General features: G+C 38.2%; 1 protein-coding gene across 6 annotated transcripts in view; it reads right to left on the reverse strand.

Annotated features, from left to right (window-relative positions):
* RMDN2 (regulator of microtubule dynamics 2) overlaps nucleotides 1-16,649 on the reverse strand; it is a 72,607-nt gene extending 55,958 nt beyond the window's left edge. For 4 of the 6 annotated variants that reach the window (XM_060026796.1, XM_060026798.1, XM_060026797.1 and 1 more), the window contains exons 1-2: nucleotides 16,222-16,648; nucleotides 9,655-10,122 (exon numbers count right to left, since the gene is read on the reverse strand). In XM_060026796.1, the coding sequence (XP_059882779.1) occupies nucleotides 9,655-10,106 (452 nt within the window). In that variant the 5' untranslated portion in view covers nucleotides 10,107-10,122; nucleotides 16,222-16,648. Of the gene's footprint in view, nucleotides 1-9,654; nucleotides 10,123-15,682; nucleotides 16,138-16,221 lie in introns of those variants that run through there. The other 2 variants (XM_060026794.1, XM_060026795.1) reach the window with 2 other exon arrangements.
* Nucleotides 16,650-22,519: the final 5,870 nt, after the last annotated feature.

The raw sequence follows: 22,519 nt of genomic DNA on the forward strand, positions 1-22,519 counted from the left end.
TCAATTCCATGTTCCCAGGTACCTTCTGCATTCACCATGTCCTATGGTTACCTAAACCTCTTCCTTTTTTACCTCAGCTGCTCTATTCCCATCAAGACTAATACCTCATCATTGTATTCCTCACTATGCCTCAGGGACCTCTTATTTATCTATAACTATAATTGCTAGTATTAAAATTATAATCCTGTCATGATATCTCAGCTGAAAGTTAGAAAATCTTCTAGAACAAAGCTTCTCAAACTTCAGGGTACATCAGAGTCACCAGGAGAGCATTTAAAAATACAGATTCCTGGGCACAATGCGGAATCCCAGAGATTCGGATTCACTAGGTCCGGGGCTGGTCTTGAGAATGCAAATTTCCATCAAGCTCCCAGACTAGGTGGGATATGGATGCTGCTGGCCCACAGACCACACTTTGAGCAGCTCTGATCTAGATCATCTTGGTAATAAACAAACCCTAAAGTGACAGTTAAAAGGAACCTCCCAGCAGCTTCCTACCTGAGCTGGAGTCCAATAAGGACAAGGACAGTGAATGCTATCAGGACTGAATGTCCCTCCTTTCTTGGTGCCTAGATACTAAGACCCTTTAGGGACCTAGCTTACACTTGAGGAGAAGTAAGAGGGAGGAAGAAGGGGAAACCCTGAATGTGACTTAATCTTTAACACAAAATAACTAGCTCTAAACTAGAATTGACAGAGTTAACTTGAATTGGCACATTCAGATTTTCCCACATCAGCCAGATTTTCCCACATCAGCGATAGTGAGCTGCTCTGAATTCAGTTATAAAGTACAGTTACATGTTTAGCTGATCTGAGTGTAGTGAATGTCGATTATTCAATCTATTACATGATATGAATGATAGTTATTTGTATATTTACCAAATATACCTAATTATGCAAAATAACAATAATGTTCATCACTAAATTACCACCAGGTTAATTATTTTCTTTCATTACAATATTAAACTCTAACCACATAGGTTCACTGTTTGTAGTTACTCAGATAGCATGATTGTCTATGTGATTTGAAAGGTAGAAAAAAATATGGCTTGAAGATCACCAAATAATTTCATAGGTTATTTCTATAATTTCCTTATCCACTATTAGTTTCTTTTGAAAGAAAGGTTAATAAAATTAACTCACTAGACAGTAGTTACTAAATACAGTCTAGTAAAGAAACAGTACCTAGTCAAGGGTTTGAACTGACCTAATAACAAACAGGAAGTAGTTTTTAAAACAATAGAAGCAAAACAAAATACACATTTTAGGTCAAGAAATAAACACAGATGTGTTCCAGCAACATTAGAAGACTTATTTCCTTACCTATACTCTAGACATCCTTAGCCTTTTGCCTCTCTATCACACTCACCCTGCAAATCTCCTAATTTGAATCGATTAAGCCCTCTGACTCCTCCACTTCTATATATGAAAGGCCAAGAACTAGTGAAAAGATGCACACTACAGTGCAAACTGGTACACAGTCTTGAACCTCAGTTGGAGCAACAGTCTGCAGGGTAATCCTTACCCATGTTCCTAGTTAATGTCCTCTTCCACTCCCCACAATGTCTCTTCAGTACTTTCTTTGGTCATGTGTTCATTCATTTATTAATATAAATATGTAACGATCATCTATGATGTGTCAGGCACTGTGCTAAGCACTGCAGACATCACAGTGAACACATCAGTGCAGGCTCTTAAGAAGGCCAAAGCCCTAAGACTTGGAAATTGACAGAGGATGGGAGAGGATGGTGGTATGGGGAAGAGGGGAGTCAAGAATCTCAATCTCCGGGCTTCCCTGGTGGCGCAGTGGTTGGGGGTCCGCCTGCCGATGCAGGGGATGCGGGTTCGTGCCCTGGTCCGGGAAGATCACACATGCCGCGGAGCGGCTGGTCCCGTGGGCCGTGGCCGCTGAGCCTGCGCTCCGTGGCGGGAGAGGCCACAGCAGTGAGATGCCCGTGTATCGCAAAAAAAAAAAACAAAAAAAAAACTCAATCTCCTTTGTCACATGCCTCAGTGTACTTTCCCTTCCATTCTAGAAGATGACCTATGGTCCTTCCCTGAGAAAACTAGGGTGATACGGCAGGAACTCTTTCAGCTTCTGGTCCTTACACCCACAAAGGTATCTACCCTGTATTTCACAGAATCAAAACCACCATCAACTGCAAGAAAGGAAAAAATGTTGCCAATTAAACTACGACACAGTGATATGATCTATTAATTGGTGGTAAGATACATCTTGACTTAGGAAATGTTAAAATGTGAAAGAAGGTTCATCTTATAATCAGTGACATACAGTATGTCTGACCCCACACACTCCTCCTTAGGTTAGGTTAGGTCTTCAAGGGCACTCAAATGGAACTGAGGTGACTGTTATGGTACTTCGGTAGCCAGGCACCTTGGGAGGTAAAGTCTGAGTTCTGCCGGCACTTCACACACATATTGGCCTTATCCCCCCTCCCTTTATCTCCTAGGATAATGTTTTTAGAGCACTCTGACACCTTGCACTTTCTTAACTGGGGATGACGAAGAAAAGAGGCAGTGTAGCACGGTGTATAGACTCTGCGCTTTACCAAGGAATTATCTAATCTTTCCCAGACTTATCTCTAGAATGAGGATAACAGTATCATCTTCCTTAGAGAGTTATTGTATGGATTAAAGGAGATAATGAATATAAAACATTTAGAACAGGATCTGGAACAAATTTTTGATGGAGTTGACTTTCATTTTCTTCTGTAATATCTGTGCACAGAACTGGGATCTTTTTCTTTCCATTATATGACACATAGAATTACTGTAATATTTAATGCATTGTATCTATTGGTCCTGGGCATTGGAGAGGACACTTAAAGATCTAAGTTTTATCGTTGGTCCCAAGAATCAGGGGCACCCAGATTCACCTGTGGACTCACTAGTAGGAGGAATGAACATAGTGCGCTTCAAGTTGTGAACAAAGCGCAAGAAGCAAGATCACTAGGTGAGGCTTCTATAGACAAATGTCTCCAAATTGGAGGCAAAAGCCAAGAGAATGTAAGTTCGACAGGTGCAAGGACTTGTTTGTTGCCACTGCACCACCTACAAGAGTGTAGCTCGTAGTCAGTGATCAATAAATATTTATTTTAGAAATGAATGATTTTGCAAGCTTGTTCTACCTGTCTTTCTTAATAACCCACTGGCTATTATATATATATATAAATGTTATAGTAATAGAAGCACTAACCAGGAATAGTGTAATGTTATGTAATAATGTAATGTAGAATATGGCTTAAGCTATGTAACATTTTTTCCTAATCTAGAACTATCTTACTTGGAGTGGGAGTTTTAGAGATTTTATATTGTCAGTTCCCATTTTTACCAAAATACTATCTTGAGGTTAATAAAATTTCCCTGGAGTCTACAAGTGATACTGTTCTCTTTCCTCAACATGTTAGCTCAATACCTAAGCTGTACTGCTGCTAACAGGGTCAGGCCACACCTTGTTTCATGGGTTATTTCCTTCATTTCCCCTTTGTCTTCATTTCTGACTTAATTCCTCTCTGGTATTTTTACTCACTCTCTATATTGGCTTCCTCTCTGTAGCCTAAAACTATGCTCAAGGGCCCCCCCACCCCCCAGCCCTCACCCCAGCTTGAAACAGGAGCGTTTAGCATCTGGCTCTAGGATGCAAGAGTACCCCGCACTTATTGTTTGTTCTTGGCCTTTGGGGCTCTGGTTGAAATAGACTGAGAGTATCCCTCTTTAACATTGTGTCACATTTTGTTAAAACTCTGTTTTACTTGTGAGCCTTTATCTTATGCCCTGCTGTATTTCGAGAGTCTATACAGTACCTACCACAGAGAAGACACTCTCATCAAATGAATAAAAGGGACTGCAACTGTTAGTGCTTCCCTTCCTTTACTATTATTTTTTTTAAAGAAATTCATAGAAGAAAAGAGCTAAATGGCAAATAAACTATGAAAAGCTGCCCAATCTTACTAATGCTCAGGGAAATGTAAACTGAAATAATGATTACTTACCACATCATCGCCATCAGTTTGGCTAAAACTAAAAAGTCTGATAATATAAGAATTTGTATGGAAAAATAAGAATTCTCATACACTGTTTATAGGATTGTAAATTGGTATACTCTGAAGGATAATTAAGTAATAGAAAATAACAGTGTATTTAGGTCTATAACTCAGCAATTCCACTTCTAAGTATATACTTTCAAATTATTCCACATGTACATAAGGAATTATGAAGAAAGGTGTTCAATAAAGCATTGTTTATAAAAGCAAAAAAATGGTGACCTAAACATCCATCAATAGGGAACTAAATTTTTTTTGAATTTTATTTTATTTTTTTATACAGCAGGTTCTTATTAGTTATCTATTTTATACATATTAGTGTATATACGTCAATCCTAATGTCCCAATTCATCCCATCACCACCACCCACCCCCCCAAGAGGGAACTAAATTAAGGCATATTATTCATACAATGGAATGCAACATAGCAACTGAAAAGAGTGAAATAAGTTTACGTATATCAATATGGAAAAATTTCCTTAAAAAGTTGATGCATAAGCAAATTACAAAGTGTTATGTACCCTACAATGCCATTTATGTAAAATTTTAAAACCAAAGACCATTTATTCATTGTTTGTGTAAACAAGTGTATGTAGGAGTGCATTAAAACTTTCAAAGGAAGATTGCACACCAACTTCAAGATAATGGCTACCTCTGAAATGAGTACAAGAGGATCTCAATTGTATGTGTAGCATTTCATTAAAAAAAAAAATCTGAAACAAAAAAAATTTTTTTGCAAATTTTTACTTTTACAACATGAAGGGATACAGAATCACCATATCCTGAATATCTGAATTTGTCTTTCTCTCAAGGCCTTGAAAAATTGAAGTTCAACGCTAAACCTGACTTGGAGGAAGTAGATAGTGGTAAAAATAAAAATGTAAATGAACAAAAAGCAAAGTCTATATTTTGGCTCATGAAAATTAAAGTCTAAGAAGTTTTAAATAAAACCTCAAAAACCTGTATCTGTCTGTGGTCTTGCTTTCATGACCATCTTCTATTATTTATAAAGTAATAGCATCTAAGGTACTAGGTATTATGGCTTTTATTGTGCTGGTGCTCTTTGTGGGTAGATTTCTGGGGTTTCTTTTTATTTTCTTTTCAAATAATCAGCAATGTGTCTGTTGATACTATCTGAAGGTTATCATGTGAACTTAATACTAAAATGAAAATACCAAGTCAAGAAAAAAATCAAGAAGGCCCATAAGGTGCTATACAACCTTGCTCACCTAACAGAATTATCTAATTTTCAAACTCATGTATTCTCTTAAAGCCCACATGAAATGGAAGAACAATGAATTTTATTATGGGGTAATATTTTAACCAAAACTGGAATAAGATTTAACTTCTGAAAGGGAGGTTTCTGAAGCTTTATATACCATTGTGATATAAATAACACTTTTAAACCCATGGTTTGATAGAGCAATATAGCTAAAAGGTTGACAGAAGAAAGAAAATTGGGCAGCTTAAAAAAGAAAATGAACTAAAAAGTTTTCAGAAATAGGGAAAGACTTAAATGTAAACTGAAAACATCAATGTGAACTAATGACTTAAAAAATATTTTAGGGCTTCCCTGGTGGCGCAGTGGTTGAGAGTCCGCCTGCCGATGCAGGGCACACGGGTTCGTGCCCTGGTCCGGGAAGATCCCACATGCCGCGGAGCGGCTGGGCCCGTGAGCCATGGCCGCTGAGCCTGCGCGTCCGGAGCCTGTGCTACGCAACGGGAGAGGCCACAACAGTGAGAGGCCCGTTTACCGCAAAAAAAAAAAAAAAAAAAAAAAAAAAAAAAAAAATATATATATATATATATATATATATATATATATATATTTTTTTTTAAATGATTTTTCTTTATCCTGTCCCTAAAGGGGCCAAAACAGCCTCTGGTATCATCCTGCCTAAAAACAGTACTACCCTACACTCCCGATTTTGGTACCTAGTACTATTTCTCACAGAAATGAACCAATGCTGCCAGGACGGTAGCTGATTCCAAGTCTTGGAGCAGGGGCCCAAACCAAAATCAGTTGAAACAATATTACCAAGAAGCAAAGATGCCTTCCAAGATGTTCACGCTAGTTCTAAGAAGGGAAAAGAACCCTGGCAGGCCCACTGATGAGCCTGCCAGGGTCATGAGATTTTGAGCCTTTAGTCATCATCACCTCCACAACTAATTAAATGAAATTAGCTGAGACGAAATAAGGCATAAATCCGTAAGTCCACGATGATACAAAGAGAGGCATGCAGAAGATTCTAATAATGTTTACAGAAAATGCATTCTACTGATCTACCCACTCAAGTTTTAATCAACAACGAAGAATATAATTAGATGTTTTTCTTTTCGTGTGTAAAACTAATAATATCAGCCAATTGTGATTGACATCTATTTTACTAAAAGAAGTCAAAATCTCTAGGTGCCTCTTGCAAAGCATAAAATTTACATATGGAACATGTAATTGTCATTTGCTGTTTTAATTTTGCTATCAAGGACACTATGTATCAAGGCTACAACCCATCTTAAATGTGGTAATGGGATTATGACTGTATCTCACCATGACCAGTTGTTTCTGTCCCAAGAAGGTTATAAGAGGACATGCAATCTAAAACTGAAACAAATATATTTTATAAAACCTTACTTTCAAAAAAAAATGTTTACTTATTTAATAAGTTTGTTTCTAGGTGTTTATTTAGAAAGATGTGTTAGATCTTTCTGTATCTTATTCCTTTCAAAACAGAAAAAGAAACAAATTGTTTTCATTTCTTTGCTTTTGTTTATTTTTCTAAAGTAGAGCTAAGGGGGAAACAGTTTCTCTCCCTCTATTTATTTTTAAATTTTTATCTTATTCTGGATTATAGTTGATTAACAATGTTGTGTTAGTTTCAGGTGTACAGCAGAGTGATTCAGTTATACATACACATGTATCTGTTCTTTTTCAAATTCTTTTCCCATTTAGGTTATTACAGAGTATTGAGCAAAGTTCCCTGTGCTATACAGTAGGCCCTTGTTGGTTACCTATTTTAAATATAGCAGTGTGTACATGTCAGTCCCAAACTCCCAATCCATCCCTTCCCCCCGGTAACCATAAATTTGTTCTCTAAGTCTGTGAGTCTGTTTCTGTTTTGTAAATAAGTTCATTCATATCATTATTTTTTAGATTCCACATGTAACCGATATCATATATATTTGTCTTTCTCTTTCTGACTTACTTTGCTTAGCATGATAATCTCCAGGTCCATCCATGTTACTGCAAATGGTATCATTCTTTTTAATGGCTGAGCAATATTCCATTGTATATATGTACCACATCTTCTTTTTCCATTCAACTCTCCCTCTGCTTTCAATGCCATTCATTGTCCATTATTGTCTAGTCCATTATTAGGGCTCTAGTACATCTACTCTCGTACTCTTGCTAACAAAGGCACCCACGATCAAGCAAGAGAAGGGGATGTCTTACTTGATATCAACCTTAAAGTTTTGATATGTCTAGTTGTTTTTAGCAGTATGTGACTACTATTCATAGATTTCACAAATCCCTCTTGAACCCACATAAAAAAATTTATGTCTACACCATTACTTGAAATTAATTAAGTCCCATAATTATCTTCTTTTCATTTGTCCTAAACTTATCCTAATCTTATCAAAGGTTGCCTGTCTTTCTAGAATACTAGAATTTCTTGAGCAAGCCTGTGCTCAGCTTAACCAGGGTCTTTTAAGATTAAGGGCCATTGATCCTTTTGGCCTAAACTCCTGCATCAGGGCTGCCATCTCTTCCCTCAGTCTAGCAGATCTTCTCTGGCTAGTCTTTAGTTCCACTATGTCCCTTCTAAGGTGTGATTGCCAAAACTGCACATAGGACTCCTGGTGAGGAAACACCACAGATCTACATAAGGTAAGATAACCATCGGTTTGTCTTCAGTAACTCTCAATGATGCGCAATGTTATGGTTGGATTTTTATCATTATCAGAGTCCTAAGCTGCTCTTCTCTATACCCATAATAATTAACAAGTGTCTTTTCTGAGTTACAGTTCTAAATTATTTAGAACTATTTTAGATTCCTTTTAAACATTTCATTGCCTGGACTTCCCTGGTGGTGCAGTGGTTAAGAATCTGCCTGCCAATGCAGGGGACATGGGTTCGAGCCCTGGTCCAGGAAGATTCCACATGCCATGGAGCAACTAAGCCCATGCGCCACGACTACTGAGCCTATGCTCTAGAGCCTGTGAGCCACAACTATTGAGCCCACATGCCACAACTACTGAAGCCCATGCACCTAGAGCCCGTGCTCCACAACAAGAGAAGCCACCGCAATAAGAAGCCCACGCACCGCAACGAAGAGCAGCCCCCGCTCACCACAACTAGAGAAAGCCTGTGTCAGGCAACGAAGACCAAACGCAGCCAAAAATAAATAAATAAAAATTAAAACAAACAAACAAAAACCATTTCACTGCCTATTTCAAAACCAGTCTACAACTTTTCCTGTTGTTCAGGAACACAAATTTTTAAGACCTTCTTGTTATCTAGATCTAGCATTTGTGGCTCTTCTCTCTCTGAAAGATTTTTCATAAGTTATTTCTCCAGTTCTATATAAAGATGCTAAGTAATTCCAGTCCTAGCATTGATCTCAAAGACCTCATCAACCATTTACACTTCTTTATCTATGAAATCACCCTTAAATCCCTACACTTTGTTTCCTCTTTCCAGATCCCCTCTCCTTCTTCTGATTCTATAGTTATTTAGCAGATCACTCATTAATTCAAGAAATAGTTACTGGCATCTACTCAGTGGGAGGCACAATAATAGGTGTTAGGAATACAATGACGAAAACACAGGGTCCCTGCCTTAAAGAATTTCAGGCTATGCTGCATTCACTGGTGCACCTTTATTTACTTGCCTATTTTACTCCTTAGAAACACTAGTCAGGCACAATTCCTTTTTTCATAAATCATTTGTTTTTCCCCTAAAAGAACATTATTTATGTTCTTGATTGTAGAATTCAATGAATTACCCATGCAAGGATGAAACTGAGTCACTTGTACATTCTCAAATCTTTTTAGGTCTGCACTGCCCAATTCAGCAGCCATTAGTCCCATGCGGCTAATTTTAAATTAGTTACAATGAAATGAGATTAAAAATTCAGTTCCTCAGTTTCACTAGCTACATTTCAAGTGCTTAATAGCCACATGTGGCTACTGGCTACCATATTGGGCAGCACAGATTTAGACCATTTCCATCATCACAGAAAGTTTTATTAGACAGTACTTTTTGGACAGTCCTTATGCAAGGGGTCACACAGTGGCCACATACAAAAACAGGTTACACATTTTGGCAAACAATCACTGTCTTCCTCAATACTCATGTGATGCCACCTAGCACTAGAGTAAGTTACATTCTTTTTGTCATTGAGGTCTAAACTAAAATACTGACCTCTATGGAATAAGGTTTTAATTGTAACATAAGACAAAAGAATCACTCCTTTTTATGCCTTCTCAGTAACAGAATATATGACTGGGAATGTATAATGAAAGTACCTAAGTAATAGCAATAATGCAATAAATAATCAATTCAACATGGGAAACATCTTAAAGAATCTTACCCTCCTTCACTTTCCGCTTCCTCTGAACTATTACTTGTTGCTGAACTTTGAACTGTGACAAGCCTTCTTTTTCTAGCTCTGTGCTGAGGACTTATCTTGTGAACAGTTATCTTCCCTCCAAGTTCGCCTTGGATGTATTCCTCCAGCTTTGGAATGGCTTCTTTAAGAACTCTGATTTCCTCTTTGAGTTCTTCCATATTTGTCAGTAATTCATTTAACTTCTCCAATATCTGAAGTTGCCTTCCTTGAAAGATCGCTGTTGTTCCTTGGCCATTAGGCATTTCATCTTGCAAAGGCATCAAATCAAGTGAATTACCCAGAGAAAGAAATTTAGGTAAATCCATTGCTGTCCTTGGCTTACGAACCTTGTGGTACCACAGAAGCAGCAAGCTGATTCCAGTAGTTCCCACCATGATGCCAAGTATCATTTCTTTGTTTGTGGAACGAGGCATTTCCTGGTTTTTGTTTCTAAAATTAAAAGTATAAATGTAAATGAACATTGTTTCTGTCTTTCCCAAGACAAAAATATTAGGGCTTTTTCAGTCAACAAAAACCAAGTCTACCTCATCACAAAAAAATTTAATAACACTTGATAAATCACAAACTAAAATAAACTATGAGTAATTGCCTCTATAATGTATGTGGCTGAATAGAAATACTACCTGTATGGATATTACTGACAACCAGTGTAAAGTATCAACTGTAATTCAGAATTTGTATTCTACTTCTGATCTGAAATTTACTCTTTACTATATATTTTTAAAGGGTATGATAGAGGTAAAAGCATCATTATAAATTTCTGAAAAAACTATTTAAGAATTCAAATTATGCTTAACTGTGTCTGAATCTTTTATTTGTATAAAATTAACTAGTGTGCTAATATCTGGGTTTTATCTAATCTTTAAGGAAAGTCCAAGAAAAAGCTCTTCCTTGGCATCTAGTTAACATTTTGTACTCCAATTTAGAGTGATAAACATTTTAAAATGGGCTTTGAGATATAAAATATACAAAGAGTTGTGGCAAGTGTGTAACCACCTCATCTCTTTTATTCAACATGGAAAGCAGAGATGCTAATGTATGTGCAGGCTTTACCTCCTTTCTTCTGACCTGGAATTCTTCTGCTTCTTACATTTCTATTTCTGTCTGGGGTCTTAATGTTTTTATTTTCTTTCAAATGTTCACTTATTTTTAAAGTAACAAAAAAGTAATTTCTTTGACTCCTTTCTCCTTCTGAACTTTCACAATTTTGCATCAAAGACCCAAGCTTTGGGCTACACGGGCCTAAGCTTCCATATAAACTTATAAACTTCCATATAAACATAAACTTGTTGCATATAAACTTAGCTACTTTGACAAAATGCACCATAATCTTTCTTTACTTCATCCACTCTTCACTAGTTTTATTGCTTATCACTGTTCTTAAAGAAGGCCACTAAAGGAAAACAATAATATAAATCCCCCTTTCCTTCTGAGACTTTAAAATGGCAATGAGTATATAAATACAAGGATAAACTTCCGTAATGAGAGTAAAATATAATAAGGCTTTTATACAGACTTTGAAGTTTCCAAAATTGTTTTCCCATCAATTTCCCCTATTTTATAAATAGGTAAACACCTGTATTAAATTTTGTTTGCAACTTGGGAGAAATGATACAAATAATGGTAAACTGTCTGTTACGAAATTAAATTTGCAAATATTTCGGTTTGTTTTTCCTGACACTTTCTCGAGGAGCAAATTATTATAGCATTGCCACCCTTAATCCCTGATAAAAGGGAAACAAAGAGGAAAGTACTATGATCTCCCCAGGTTTCCAGTTGGAGGCAATTTCTGGACTATGGCACAGGGAAGGGAAAACCAAACAGAGCCTGGTAATCTCACTGAGTTGAAAAGAGATCAGAGTTCAGAGAAACTGAAGCACCCAGAATTTGTGCCCACTTAGTACTGAAGATGAGGGAGTTATGCAGAGAAAGAGTTCCAGAAATACGCATAGGGCTATTCTTGAGTCTTTTTTTTTTTAATTTTTAAAAATTTTTATTTATTTATTTCAGCTGTGCCAGGTCTTAGTTGCAGCACGTGGGATCTTGGTTGTGGCATGCAGGATCTTTAGTTGTGGCATGTAGGATCATTAGTTGCGGCATGTGGTGTCCTTTTAGTTGCAGCCTATGGAATCTTTAGTTGTGACATGCAAACTCTTAGTTGTGGCATGCATGTGGGATCTAGTTCCCTGACCAGGGATTGAACCTGGGCCCCCTGCATTGGGAATGCGGAGTCTTAGCCACTGGACCACCAGGGAAGTCCCTCTCCTTGCACCTTTAATTGAATACCAATCTGCACATGCATAGAGTGAAACCCCACTGAGCCAGGCAAAAAACAATTTCAAAGGAAAGAACAATTACCAGGAAGCTGTACGCTGAACTATTCCTAAAGATTACACAGGACTGGTAAGTGTTCAAGTGTTTACCATCCAGAGTGTACAGTGTGTATGAGTTACTTGAGACTTTCAGTAGAGGCTTCAGAAGGGTAATGGCTTGCTAATGCAGCTAAATTAACACTAGAGTTAAGGCTATTTAGACCTGCTCTAAAATAGATTAAAAATGAGCCTTCAGGGCTTCCCTGGTGGCGCAGTGGTTGAGAGTCCGCCTGCCGATGCAGGGGACACAGGTTCGTGCCCCAGTCCGGGAAGATCCCACATGCCGCGGAGCGGCTGGGCCCGTGAGCCATGGCCGCAGAGCCTGTGTGTCTGGAGCCTGTGCTCCGCAACAGGAGAGGCCACAACAGTGAGAGGCCTGCGTACCGCAAAAAAAAAGAGCCTTCAAAGGATCAAACTGATTCACAAGTAATTTAACTGCCTTCAGTAGCAAGTCCAACACTCTTTACAGGAATAGAAAAAATCCAGAACTCAACAACATAAAATCACAATGTTGACCATCTAATCAAAAATTACTAGACATGTAAAAATGCAGGAAAATGACAGAGGTGATATAATTAGCAGATAAGGGTTTTAAAACAACTATTACAGATATTATGTTCATTATTTAATATAAATATTAAAATATGCTAAAGGAAAACATAAACATGATGAGGAAAGTTATAGAAGGCATTAAGCAGAACCATATAGAACCTCTAAAGATAAAAAATAAAATAACTGAAATAAAATTTTACTAAATGAGATTAACAGCAGAGAAACACTACAGGAAAAAAAATATATCAGCAAACCCAAAGACATAACAATAGAAACCATCTGCTGTAGACTAAATATTTGTGTCCCCCCAAATTCATATGTTGAAATCCTAATCCCCAAGGTGATAGTATTGGATGGAGTCCCTTTAGGAGGCAGAGCCCTCATAAATAGGATTAGGGCCCTTATAAAGAGACCCCAGAGAGATCCCTTGTTTCTTCCACGACATAAAGTTACAGCAAGAAGGTACCAGCTGTGAACCAGGAAGCAGGCCCCCACAAAACAGTGAATCTGCCAGTGCCTTGATCTTGGATTTCTTAGCCTCCAGAATGATGAGAAATAAATTTCTGTTTTATATAAGCCACCCAGTCTACAGAATTTGTTATAGCAGTCCAAATGGACTAAGACAGCATCCAAAACGAAGCACACAGATTTAAAAAAAAGACTAAAAAACAAACAAACAGAAAACCAAGTAGAGCCTATAGGGTAATATCAAGCAGTCTAAAACATATATAATTAAAGGGAAGAAAAAGAGGAGTAACAAAAAAATTTGAAGGAAAAATGGCCAAAAAAATTCCAAGGTGGACAAAATCTATAAACCCAGAGATCCAAGAAGGTCAACATAATCCAAGAAGAATAAATTAAGAAAACCAAACCATGGCAAAACATTATTAAAATGCCGAAAACCAGTGATAAAGAAATGTGAAAAGCAGCCAGTGATGGGAAAAAAAGACATATTATGTACAGAGAAAAAAAGATAAGATTACAGCAGACACTGTCTCCAAGGCATCACCTCAGAAACTATTCAAGCAAGAAAACAACAGAGTGACCTCTTTAAAGTGCCGAAAGAAACTGTCAACTTGCATTTCTACACCCAGTAAAATACTTTTCAAAAATGAGGGTAAAATAATGAATTTTTTAAACAAAGAGAAGTTGAGAGAATCCATTACCAGCAGCCCTTCACTACAAGAAATGCTAACAGAGGTTCTTCAGGTAGAAGGAAAATAATAACACATAGAAACTTGGATCTATACAAAGGATGAAGAGCACCAGTAGTGGCAAACATGTGGCAAAATATAAGTCATTTTTCTCATTTTAAGATTTATTCATAAAATATTTGCTTATTACAGCAAAAATGACAATAACATATCATGAGATTTTTATCATATGTAGAAGTAAGAAAGTAGGACAACAATAGCTCAAAGGCTGGGAAGGGATAGAGAACATACTGTTGTAAGGGTCCTAAGTTTATAAAGCAGTGTTATAATAAAGAGCCACAGTTGTCACAGCAAAGGAAACCATAAAAAAGACGAAAAGACAACCTCCAGAATGGGAGAAAATATTTGCAAACTAAGCCACTGACAAAGGATTAAGCTCCAAAATATACAAACAGCTCATACAGCTCAATATTAAAAAAACAAACAACCCAATCCAAAAATGGGCAGAAGACCTAAGCAGACATTTCTCCAAAGAAGACATACAGATGGCCAACAGGCACATGAAAAGCTGCTCAACATCATTAATCATTAGAGAAATGCAAATCGAAACCACAATGAGGTATCACCTCACACCGGTCAGAATGGTCATCATCAAAAAATCTACAAACAATAAATGCTGGAGAGGGTATGGAGAAAAGGGAACCCTCCTACACTGTTGGTGGGAATGTAAATTGATACAGCCACTATGGAGTACAGTATGGAGATTCCTTAAATAGCTAAAAATAGAACTACCATATTGAAATATGACTTCAGAACTGAGAAAATCAACTGGGAAAAAAACTAAAATCAATGGAGCAGGTATTTGTTTTAAATAATCACAATTAGAGAATAATAGCTCAAGCTATGTTTGAGTTTTAGATCAGTATAAAATGAATGTGCTTCTAAGCCAATAATTTGCAAAATGCCACTCATTAAAAATCAGAACACCTGCTTGCCTGCAGTGTAATTTCAAAGGTTATATTACATCATTTACATAACTTTAATACATTTAATTATCACATTAGTAGTAGACACGTGCACTTTAGTATAAAAACACAGTAATTTAAAAATATATTGACTAGGGAATTCCCTAGTGGTCCAGTAGTTACGACTCAGTGCTTTCACTGTTGGAGCCCTAGTCAATCCCTGGTCAGGGAAGTAAGATCCCATGGCATAAAGAAAGAAAGAAAGAAGGAGAGAGAGAGGGAGGGAGAGAGAGAAGGAAGGAAGGAAGAAAGAAAGATTGATTCTTGGTTTAAAATATATATAGAGAGAGAGACTAGATAATCAGATACTAAGTATTATTCCTGTCACATTTCAATTTGTAAGGTGCTAATAATAATGTAAAATAATAGACATTTTATTATAAATTATTGGCATCTAAAATTAATGGGTAATACATAATTAAAGGTTGTTTGCAGAGATGAGAATTAAGAATTTTGCTGAAATAGTAAATCATCAAAATGTTGACTCTACTGAAATTTCTGCATTAAAATTCCTTTGTAGAACCCGTCATAAAACATTAACTTCAGAAAACATTTAATTTTCATGTTCTAGTTTTAATTAAAATTAATGTTTAGAAATGGAAATTATGCTTTACCAAGTTACTTACAATGCTTTCAGCAATATTTAGCATATATATTCACTTAATTCATCAGCAGATTCGTAGGAGGAAATACATAAAATATAGAACTCTGATAAACTCGGAAGATGGATGAAAATTTTTGCAAGGGTAAAGGCACAATATGGACTATAAACGACCCTGAGTTTTAAGTTTCCCAAGGGAATTGCTCTGAGACCTTGAATTAGCGATTAGATTCTCCACAGCGACCTGGATAACTTGATACTTTCTAAGTGAATTCTAATACTCACATTTCTTTCGGTTTTCATTTTTTTTCCTATTTTATAATTTCTTTTTCATTTAGGGCTCCCTGATGTTTGGCTTATTTGCAAATGTTTGTCCCACTGAAAATCTAGCCTTCATTTTGTGTAAAATAGGTGGAGAATCTGATCAAAACAAAAACGTTTGCTGAAGTTTCAAAGGTAAGAAAGACCCAGGGAGCCCAGGTGAGAAGCGAGCAAGTGTCTCCGGCAGAAACTCATCGGCGTTTGCAGGGACCCGACAGGCCGAGGCAGTACGCTGCCCGCTCCTCACGCACCCCACGCCGGGCGCCCGCGCGTAAATACTGGCGACCTCCGGGGTTGAAACTTCCCAGGCACCGGCTGGGCGAGGGCTGCGCCAGGGTAAACTGCTGCAAGCCCTCTCTACCGCCCTGAGGAGGATGCCCCCCAGGCTTGCGGACGCCTAGAGGACGCCCGCACGACCCGGAAGTGCGGTGGCCGCCGCCGGAAGTGCCGCCTCGATCCTCGGCCGCATCCCACCCCGGACAGCCGAGATGCCCACTGCCCACCTGCGCAGCGCGAGTTCTCGCCGCGCCGGCCTCTCTGCTGTCGGACACCGGGGACCTGCCGACGGGGTGGCTGGGAGCGAAGCGGCGGGCGGACAGTAGTCCCGGAGCCAGCGGGTCCAGAGGTCCGGCGCCGCGGCCGCCTCGTCCTGACCCAAATAGCCGAGGCGCCGGGGGAGGAGCCCGCGCCGCTCGCCCCGCGGTTCCCGCCTCTTCTCGCCGGGCGGTCAACTCACCGGGGCGGGCTCCCCGAGCACCTTTTACAAACGGAGACAAGTGCGCTCCGCCGGGCGCCTCGGCCCGTACCGGACTTTGCTGCCCGGGTGCCGACTCTCTCAAAGCTCGTCTCCCCGCCTTGACCACCGCGCCCTGGCTCAGGGCCAGCGCGCCCGGCCCGGCGGGAGGCTCGGCGCGCGCTTCCTGCCTCCAGCGCGCTTTCTCCCATCACTGCCGCTCCCGAAACCCACCTCCCTTCGGTTCTTTCCCGCCCCAAACCCACCCCCCTGCCCTAGTTTCACCCTTCTTCTGTGCCCCTTTCTATACACAACCTTGAACCCTCCGTACGACAGGGTCAAACGTGGACGTCTTGCATCAATTACTAATCAAGTTATCCTAAGTTCACTTTAACTCAGTTTCTCTTTTAGTGAGCTAAATCTCCAGCCTCTTCGTCCTCCCCTCAACCCCACCACCATTCAGAGTTGCCTTTAGGCGAAAACCACTATCTTCTCAGGTGCCCAACATTCGAGATTTTACCCAGCTTCGCTTTCTGTGGTTTGTATAATGAAAATAAAATTCTGCCAAATGAACTCTTAAAAACTGCACATTCACTCCCTTCTGTATTGTCCTCACTTTGAGCTTTAAATTTAGGCTTGCAGTAAACAGTCTTGAGTACTAAATTCCCTACCAATGTGCTGAATGGAATTAAAAACGGATGCATTCCTATTTATCAAAAAACAAAACAAGCAAAAGAACTCCTCTAAAGAATCAGAAGCTAATTTCACAATCCATACAAAACTATTTACTAATGGAGATTCTACAGGATCTTGAAGACCATAAAACGTTTTCTGAGCTTTAAGCAAGCTGCATTGAATAGTAAGTAAGTCTAGCCACATCATTTTATTAAAACTAAGTTATATTTTGGAAGGCAGCAGACTAATACTTAGCCTCTAAGATTTGAAACTATAAAGCACTCCTAAGAACCACTTTCATTCACACTTTGTTATGGTTTACAAAGATATTACAATATAATGCTAATGTTTGCTTTATTTAAAAAATACAACATAATATAAACCTGTCTAGCAGGGTGATCTCTTTTAATGAGATTTCTTTCCAAAAGAAACTTTACTGTCTCTTCAATGACACTTAAAAGAAGCTTGAAGCACCTTGAGATTTAAGCTTGTCCAGAAGGAGTCCACTGAGTTGTTCACGGCTGCATCCTCAGCACACAGCACAGAAGAGGTCTGCAATAAAAATGTGGAGTGTGGGCTGAGAACAGGGCTTTACCAACCCTCTGCTCCAAAAGAAAGATGTCAGCTGGTACAGACGTGTTCTTCAAGTTCAGGGAGTGGGGTAGAATAGCTGGACTCTTTCAGTATGCCTATGTAACTAACACCTGTTCCCCTTGATTCTGTTTCTTGATCAGTAAAAATTATCTGTGAGGTAGAAACTCACAGAGCGGTGGCCACTGATCTTTGGTAAAGTTAAAACTAAAAAGTAAAGAGACAAGCTATATTCGCCAGGCGCTGTTGTAGGGATGACATAAAAAAGAAGGAATTATTCTACCTATCTCTACTAGGAATGTGGTCTCAAAGGAATGTCTGAAGGGGAAAAAAAAATCACTAGGAATCTCAGAGATGCTGTTTTTCATGGACTGAATGTTTGTGTTCCTCCAAAATTCATTATATTTAAGCCCTAATCCCCAACGTAATGGTATTTAGAGGTGAGACCTTTGGGAAATAATTAGGTTATGAGGCTGGAGCCCTCTAGAATGGGACGAATGCCCTTATAAGAAGAGACCAGAGCTCTTTCTTTTTCTACCATGTGAGGATACAATGAGAAGCCATCTGTCTGCAACCCAGAAGAGGACCCTCATCAGAATCCAACCCTTCTGGCACTATGATCTCTGATTTCCTGCCTCCAGAACCATGAGAAATAAATGTTTGCTATTCAAGCCAGCCATTCTATGGTAATTTTTTATAGCAGCCCTAATGAAGACACTTGTATTCATCACAACTAGCACAGCATTACAGTCAGCTGACACCTCTGGTGTACAGGCACTTCACAATTTGTCCCCACCTACTTTTCCAGCTTTTCTCTACCATTTTCACCAGATATCAATCCTTCACTTCACCTATAGGCAAACTACCTTATTTTCTTTCCATAAATCACACGTTTCCCCAGTCTCTGTGTTTAGACTGCTCTCTGTGTCTGGAATACCCTACTCTTTGCCACGTGTCAAAAAACAATTCATCGAGTTTAATCTGCATCCCTTGAGCAGCTACTCCTCACATTCTCCTTCTCTCCCAAAGAAGAAGTCCTCCAGGCCCCGCCAAAACTCTGCAGAAGGATAAGGAGTTTCCATGAGTAGAAACCCCCTCCCTGCTGGTTTTCTGCACCCCGCTCTCATGTACACTATTATTACTGCTTGGTCAGTGACTGTCGTGCCCTTGAGCTGAACATCTTGAAGGCAAGGATGTATTTATCTTTGCACCCCCAGTTCCATGGCACAGTGCACATACTCTATATAATAAATAGTTGAAAAAAATTCTTTGAAAGTATATGTACACTCAAGAGGAAAGCATTAAGAAATCTGCCGTCCTTTATATGGTAGGAACATGAGAAGTGTATGTCAAGTGTATGTTGGAGAGGGGGGTTTGTTTTATTTTTATTTCTTGGCTTTTATCTAAGTGGTTTATATCCAGGAAGAAATTGAATGACAAAGCTGGTGGAGGAAGGAGCCATCCAAGCATAATTGAGGCTCCAAATTGCCCAAGTTAGGTCTGTAAATTGGAGGGAGAACCAACAGCCACAGCAAAAAGACTGATTAACTCTTATACTCAGTTCCTGCTTCATTCTTTATATGAATTATCTTATTCCATCTTCCTAACAGTCTACTGAGGTAAATTACATTACAGGTGAGAGTTTGCTGCCTATGATGGAACATTGGAAGGGGACTCTTCATAGCACCTTTTGTAAGTACATCATAGCACTTCTCAAGGGATAGTGTTCTGTCTGCATCTCCTACTTCAGTTACTTGGGGTTCAGCCTTCTCTGCTCCCTCTATGGGAACTGAACCTCCAGACAGAGCACTTACCCCTTGGAGGGCTTCCTTGTAGGGGTCTGCCATTATCTCTAAACCACAGGGTATAAAATTATGATGGTGGGTCTATCACGTTCGCTGTAGGCTAGGAATAGAGTTTGGGGAAAAATAGTCCTGTGTCTAATATTAACAGTTTTGGGCTTATTTTAATTTTAGGGGATCCTTAGAACACAAGAAGATTATTCCCAAAATTTCTGAAAAGATACCTATGACAAAATTGGACCTTCCAAGGGAAAAATGCCTTCTTTGAGAAAGGTATGAGGATAAGTTTACTAACTCTTTCCACAAGACTAAGCAATTAGTGTAATAAATTATTAATCACATAAATACAATAAAATAATTGACCCAATATTCCTGTACTGAACGAATCTTAAATGGTATTTTAAAAAGACATGTATAAAAGAGGTTAGAAACAATATTTATGTAATATAATTTAGCAATTCAATGTTGAATCAATTTGTTAAAAATATAACTACCTCATTAAAGTATAGAATTCTTATAAGAAAATTTTGTTTTGTTAGAAAAATTAAGTTTTTATTCAATGTCATGTTCAGAAAGGCATATATATTACCTGACTGATACTAACTTTGGTCAATGATTATCAGCAGTTTTTCCATGACACATAAAGATAGGAATGAAGATTCTTCAGATATTCCAGGAGATTTTGTAAGTCACATTATTACACTGAGTTTCTGAAGTCAACCTGTTAACAGCTTTGGATATTCTCTAAAATGGAACTCAACAAAGTCATAGCAAAAAGTCACTTTACCCCTCCCTTCTGCATTCTTTCTTCATCTTGAGAGAAAATGTTCAGGGATATCTTTGACAGTATGTATGTCAGCTTTGTAAGTCAAGGTCAGTTTCATTGTTTGTGGCAAATTGAAAAAAAAGTCAAGTGTTGGTCAGTTAGACAAAATATTGTTACAATATATGCATGTATAAATTAGTTAAAATAACTGAATAGTTTTAATTATATATATAAATTAGAAAAAAAGATTTCATTTAGGACTTGGATGGCAAGTCAATTTTGTGTAAGGTTCTCCTGGGAAAAAAAATGGGGTTAGCAGTTTTCCAGACCCACTGTTCTCAGACTATCCAAAGAAAAGTTATTTTCCCCTAGGAACAATATCTTTCTAGAAATTGTTCAGTAGATAGAGGCAGCCTCTTGGTATGCAAATCAGTCTGTAAAGATGGTCACTCTTCTGATGCAATAAAGACACATTAATTAATCAACCATGGTTAAAACTTTTTCTATTTCATAAAAGTTGTATTCCTATCTTTATAATTAAGACATATATTTGGACTCTCATTGAGAGAAGTGAATCTAGAAAGAGATGAAATTCACCACTATGATGATTTTAGAAGAAAGCTTGTCTCATAAAGCAAGTGACCAAGCCATTTGTATTGTAATAGAAAATAATTGTGGTTTGTTCAGAACTGAGAACATATCTTATCATAAAGTCATGTTACATAAATCGTGGTTTGTTTCCTACGTAACCCCATAAAATCCTTCATAATCCATAGGATACTATGCTCTATGGTTTTCACTTGAATTCTAACTCAGAACTGCTGATGTCAGGAAATCATCTATCTGTGCTATGGCCTTGGCTGCTTCCACTTAAAAAAAAAAAAAAAGAAGTAACCTTGACCTTGCCAGCTGCAGCAGCTGATAACTGTCCAATGAGAAGAGAGACCCATCCTCCAGCTGCAACGTCTGCTTACCAGCTAATGCAAAAAACTCCTACCACCAGCCACAGCCTCTGCCAGGTTTCTAGCAATAAAGGAAATACCCATTCAGCCATGGGGCTCTTTGACTTCTTCACATGAAGCAAAACAACCCTTCCAACCCTCCTTAAAACAAAAAAAGACAATTCTGACAGTAATGACATTTACTTTCTCTCTTGGTAACAGAAACCTCCCATTTCTCAAACAGAAGGGTACTGAGAGGAACTTTTCTTCTGGACATAATGACATTGTACAGGAAACACAATTCAGGAGGTGTCTGTATTTCATAAATGAAAGACTGTTAACAAACTAATATGAATAATTTAGTTATTTACATACGGACATTTTACAGAGTGAAAATAGCTTCAAAATTTTTCATAAAGCATTTAATTTTGAGAATCCAACTTTAGACATAAAGGCACTTCCAGTATTTTCCTCTGCTAAATATTTGCTATTATGGAGACATGACCATAATTAGGTATCATGATTTTTCTCCTCTTTTTAAGAAGTAGAATCTGTAAAGATCTTTCATCAAAATAATTTATTGCTACTGTGGCTTAAGTTATGGCTTAAAAGGCATCAAACACCTAAGTAAAAAATGAAAATTTTAGTTGATTCAAGTACTTTAAAACATTTTGGTACTACCTGTTGTCTTTTCTAAAACCCTGCCTCTCCACTCGTGTTACTATCGTATCTCACATCCATCACTATCAAAAACTATAAGAGAAAATTTTCCACTCACAGCCTTCACTTCCTGGCTTCTTACCAACTTATCGGCTCGCTGCAGAAACTACTAAAACTGCACTGACACTGCTCTCGCCAAGAAGGACAAGGTCTCCTGATTTCCACAGATAGTGGCTTTTCATCTCTTTAAAGAGTTTCTCAACTTCAGTACTATTGATTTTTTTGGACTGGAGAATTATTTGATGTAGGGAGAATTCTCTGTTGTGGGATGTTTTAGCAGCATCCTTGGCCTCGACCCCCAAGTAAGTTAGTATATAGTAAGCACATTTTCCTAGAGAATTAAACACAGCTGAGCAATGCCCCAGCATTGAAAGAAGGTGCTATAAATTCTTAATTTATAAGTTTTGGATAACTTTTCTTAAAAGCATGGGCCATGTCTTATTCATTTTTCTACCCTCAGTACTTGATGTTCAGTAATATAGATCTTGTATGAATAAATAGATTGATGGATAAGTGAAAATATCTAGGCATCTGAATTTTTCACTTTTCAACCAGAAGCTTTGGCAAGTTTGC

The sequence above is a fragment of the Delphinus delphis genome, chromosome 12 (assembly GCF_949987515.2).
Source record: "Delphinus delphis chromosome 12, mDelDel1.2, whole genome shotgun sequence".
Lineage (NCBI taxonomy): Eukaryota > Metazoa > Chordata > Mammalia > Artiodactyla > Delphinidae > Delphinus > Delphinus delphis.